Raw genomic sequence first — 4,897 nt, forward strand, 5'->3', positions numbered from 1 at the left:
TTATAGCCAGGTGGGGGTTGGTCTCTTCTCCCAGGCAACCAACAATAGGACAAGGGGACATGGGCTCAAGCTCTGCCAGGGGAGGTTTAGGTTAGATGTTAGGAAGAAATTCTTTACAGAGAGGGTAATCAGGCATTGGAACAGCCTACCCAGAGAGGTGGTGGATTCACCATCCCTGGAGATTTTTAAGCAGAGATTGGATGTGGCCCTTAGTGCCGTGATATAGTAATTGGAGTTGGATCAGGGGTTGGACTTGATGATCTTGGAGGTCTTTTCCAACCCAATCTATTCTGTGATTCTATGATTCTATAATGAACTGTATATTAAGTCATAAATGTAATGGAAGTTAGCAGGGGGAAATAAAAGGAGACAAATCACAATATATGCCTCTTATATTATGATGCTTCTCCAGGCTATGTATATTTATGGAGATGAAGCCAATAAAATCTTGACCTGATTGCAGAAAACTGGAGGAGTGGAGTTGGTGCCGTGTTGTTGTGTGTGTAGTCAGAAGTGTGTGACAAGTACAACCTTGCTGCAGTGTTTGCTTCCAAGCCTGTGTAGTTCTGAGCAGATTCAGTACCTGCTGCTGGTGGGCTACTCAACAGTAGCTGGTGCTGCTGCTACTTGCATGTAGTTTTATGCTTATGATATTAAGAGACCAGCCATACTCCTTTTATTCTGTTATTAAACGCTGCATTTGTGTGCAGTTGCAAACCCAGGTGCAGGCTGAGGAGCTGTCTGTGCCACAGACCTCTCTTCTGCATGGAGCAAGGGTGGGTTTATAATGCATTTCAGTTCTAGAAGGATCACTTGACAGTGAATAGGTAGGTGCAATTGCAGGTTCTCAGTTGGCTCTGATACAACCAGCAGTGCACTGGCAGCAGCCCAGGTCTAGTGGCTGGTTTTTGGTACCCAGGATGCCACGCTGCCCTTTTGCAAAGCTTTATGCTGGAGTGTTGCTACCGTTAGTACTGAATGTGGCAAGATTAAAGTTAGCTTGGATTTGTGTGTATGAGATGGAATCCATATTAGTAGAGCCAAATTTAGAATTTGTGTGCAGATACTATCATCTCAACTCTCAGCATTACTTTTATCTTTTTACAAAATTTAAAAATTATTTAAATACCGTTTTTAGTTTTTTGGAATGCTCATTCACAATCATTCTGTGATTCTATGATCTTACATGTGCTTAGTCTTGGTGAGGATATTGCTTAGTTTTTTAGGAAAACAAGAAAGGAATTTGCAATTTTTTTCTGATTTGTAAATTAATTCTTGTAATGGTAATGAAAAAAAGCTGTAATCCGGGGATTCGCAAATTACTTGCATAGGTATTTCCATCAACTGCAACAATAGGTACATTTTGAGCGAGATTGAATATATTGATATCATTCTGTTTAAACTGCAGTATGGAACATAGAGCAGAGGCATCACTGATGTCGCTTGGATTCAGCCAGACGGAGCTGGACCTTGATTAATTCCACTTGTTGGGAGCTGTGATGGGAACATCCTAAAAGATACCAGAGAGATATTGCAGCTACAGTAGCTTCTAATTCTGTGCAAAAAACGTGGCAGTTCAGCTGCTGGGGCTGCATTTGCTATTCTTAACTGCCCCAGACTAGTTTAGGGTTGGGAACATGGGGGAGAATACTCTCTACCATTGGAGGTGATCTCCATGTCACTAGTTGTGTAGTATTACAACCCTCATCTGTTCCCAGTTTTGTTGTAAACTGTAACGTAGTTTACATTTTTATCTATATTTGCGGTTGTAGTAATGTTTTTGAAAAATTCTCTTTCATCAAAATTGAAAACAGGTATTATATAAATATGCTAAAGAAAACTAAATGGAAAAAAGCCCCCCCGACTGGTGAACAGCGGCACTAGCAGGCACAAAACTACTTGCTGGTATGGAGATATCATCCTTTTTTTTTTCCTCATTAATCACATGTATAATTTTTGCTTCCAATTCCACAACCTAGTCTTAGTTTTCACACAATATGCTTTGTGAACAACATGACTAGGAATGTGAAGGGATCCTACTGCTGCATTTACTTGTTTTCTGTATGTGGAAAAAAATACTCAATGCGGTGAAAATGAGATCTGTTGTATGAGGTGTTAAGCCTCATGCAGACAAGGTATGATGAAATGCTTGATGAACCGGTAATTAAAAAGAAACAAAAAAAAAAATCCCAAACCGAACAGCAAGTTGAAGTTAGCAAATGTTATCCCAATTCATACTTCTTATTGTATTTAAATGGCTTTCAGTAATGTATTAATGCTTCTAAGTGCTTCTTATAGAGAGGAAAAAGGGTTACTTGAAAAAGCAGCCCTCAAATAAAAGAATATATTTAGTGAACTTTGACTTTAATATTGGAAAAACACAACCTTTGGAGACTGTCAGTTTAGCAGCAATGTTGATTAGAATTTTGGAAAAAATAGCTTAAACCAAACCACTGAAAAGATTTGGTCAGCCAGAATCTCAATACTATAGAGATCTAAATTTTGCATTGGACCTTCCATTATGTAAATTTGATTTATGCAATTCAAAAGTCAAAAGATGTTTGTATTAGAGGAATAAATGTGGAGTTTATTTGCTCTCCAGTAAGTGGTACAAGTTTGGAAGAAAGTAGTGATTCAAGTATTTCCAAATATAAGTGGAAGAAAGTGATAAATTCTTTCAGGGTGCCAGCATTGTTTTCTGAGGGCAGCAGAACCTTCAGTGTTGAGTTTCACTGTTACTGATGTTACAGTTCTGTGATTGTGTTTACTCCATTTTACACTTCATAGTTCAGTGTCTTACTTAGGGAGGCAGACTGGAATGTATTTTTTAAAGTTTCTTAAAAAAAATGTGGTGGGGAAATGGATCTTCATTAACAATCTGTGATGTCTCATTCCTACTCTCTGCAAATTTATTTTCAGATAGCATTAATGGATTCTGAATGAATTAATTCAAAATGAGATGATCTTTCTCATGCATTTCAAAAGCACCTATCAGATGATTGATACTGAGGTCCATAAAACAAGATAATGCTACCAGATGCTTCCAATATTCAGCAATGTCTCTGATGTTCTGGCTCAGCAGAAACAATCATCCAGACTGCTTCAGAGGTTTTTAATATTTAGTAGTCTACTGCTGAATTATGACCCTATAAGCATCTTTTTCACCTTCCTATTTATTCACACTGTACCTAAAATAATCCAACAGACCGAGTCAGCTTTTAACTCAGAAAAAAAAAGTACTGTCACCTTAAAAATGCCTAACTCACCGAAGTTGAGTTCCAATCTGCTAATAGCAGTATTTCAATAAGATCATATCTGTGATTAAAAAACAAGCTGTGATTATAAAACAAGCCTTAAGATGCCACAGAAGTCAACTAACTGATAAGTGGCATTTAGGATCTCTTTTTTGTACTGTTACATGTTCTAGAGAATTCAGGTCTGTGGTGCTGGGGCGAGGGGCATCTGTTTTGCTTTTCTTCTGAAACTTGTGGATGTTTTTTCGAAGGAAGAACTGACATTTTCAGATATGAAGGAAGGAACGTGTGGGATTTTGTTGGGTTTTGGTTTTAAGGAGAAACTGATGGAGACACCTTTTTTTTCTGGCAGGACTTCTGGTGTAACAGTATTGATGCATCTGTTCTTTTGTCAGTGCCTAAACATGTTACTTTTCCACTGCCTTCCTAATACATTTGTTGTTTGAACTTGAAAGCAAAGATGTTTCTACATCTTAAAATGTGTTTTACATCTGTTTATCTGCTTAGGGAAGCAATTCCGAAGAAGCAGCAACAGCAACAGATTGGAAATAATATTTGTTGAAGTTGGGAGCTATTGGAATTGAATTGGATCTCCGAAAGCCAGATCCAAAGTAGTTTGTTTCCTGTATTACTGTAATTTTTCTCACATTTCTGAGCTTCTGTTCTTCTTATTAATCAGTTATATCCTCATTGTTTTTACTTGATGCCCCTAGCCCAGCATAGCTGTTCCACTTTCTGCATGCGTGTATAACAATTGTTAATGACAGGCAAAGCAGAGTAAGCATGGATGTTTATATATATATATATATATATATATATATATATATATACACACATATATATATATGGTGGTAGTAGTTTTACACACAAAATTCCTGTTGTTTCATCTGTGAAATGTCATCGTTGGAAGTCGTGCACAGAGGGCATCCATAAGTTTAATTTTGTTTCCTCATTTCGAGTTTGCAATTAAGTGAGGAGGATACTTCAAGATTCAAATGCCTTTACAAGCTGTGCATGCTGTTTAACTGCATGGCAAGCAATTAGCATTGCAAAACCTCTAAGCTAATTTTATAAAAATAGAACTGCAGGATAGTTGGAAATGTAGTTGTTGTTGTACTGAAACAAATAGAAGGCTGATTAAATGAAGTATCTTTAAGGTTAAAAAAATGTTAGATGACCCAAAATTAAAATATATGTGGAAAACATCCTTCTAATCTGTTATGAACTTCAATGGATTTTATCAAGACTTCTTGATATGTGAAGTGGTATATATGAAGGAAACAGAGCTGAAAGACTTGAATTTGTACGGTAGCTAAATTTTTTCTCCTTCTATTGCAGTGCTGTGAGAAACAGCTTTGAGTGACTACAAGATTGAAACCCTGACACAGGAATTCAAAAAAAAAAAGATTTTTATAGCTCTACATAACAATATTACACTGCAGTGAGTCATGCATTTCAGCTAATACTTTGTGTCTTAGAATTTCTTCATTTGATTTTTTAAATACAATTTGAACATAGACCTGACTTTAGCAGCTACTGCATGAACGATTCAAGCTATAGAAAAACCACAGAATCATAGAATGGTTTTATTGATTGAGTGGACATTTGAAGGTCATTGAGTCCAACCCCTCTGCAATGAGCTG

The 4,897-nt window shown here is 36.9% G+C and overlaps 1 protein-coding gene across 1 annotated transcript in view; it reads left to right on the plus strand.

The window, feature by feature from the left end:
• The window catches only part of LOC114069410 (serine/threonine-protein kinase DCLK2-like), a 34,801-nt gene extending 30,104 nt beyond the window's left edge, over positions 1-4,697 (plus strand). Inside the window, exon 3 of the mRNA XM_027906170.1 lies at positions 4,593-4,697. Coding sequence (XP_027761971.1) covers positions 4,593-4,613 — 21 coding nt within the window. The 3' untranslated portion in view covers positions 4,614-4,697. The remainder of the gene's footprint in view (positions 1-4,592) is intronic.
• Positions 4,698-4,897: the final 200 nt, after the last annotated feature.

Source organism: Empidonax traillii, unplaced genomic scaffold (assembly GCF_003031625.1).
Source record: "Empidonax traillii isolate 1590-97213 ecotype Southwest subspecies unplaced genomic scaffold, ASM303162v1 scaffold1254:size144218, whole genome shotgun sequence".
NCBI classification, from domain to species: domain Eukaryota; kingdom Metazoa; phylum Chordata; class Aves; order Passeriformes; family Tyrannidae; genus Empidonax; species Empidonax traillii.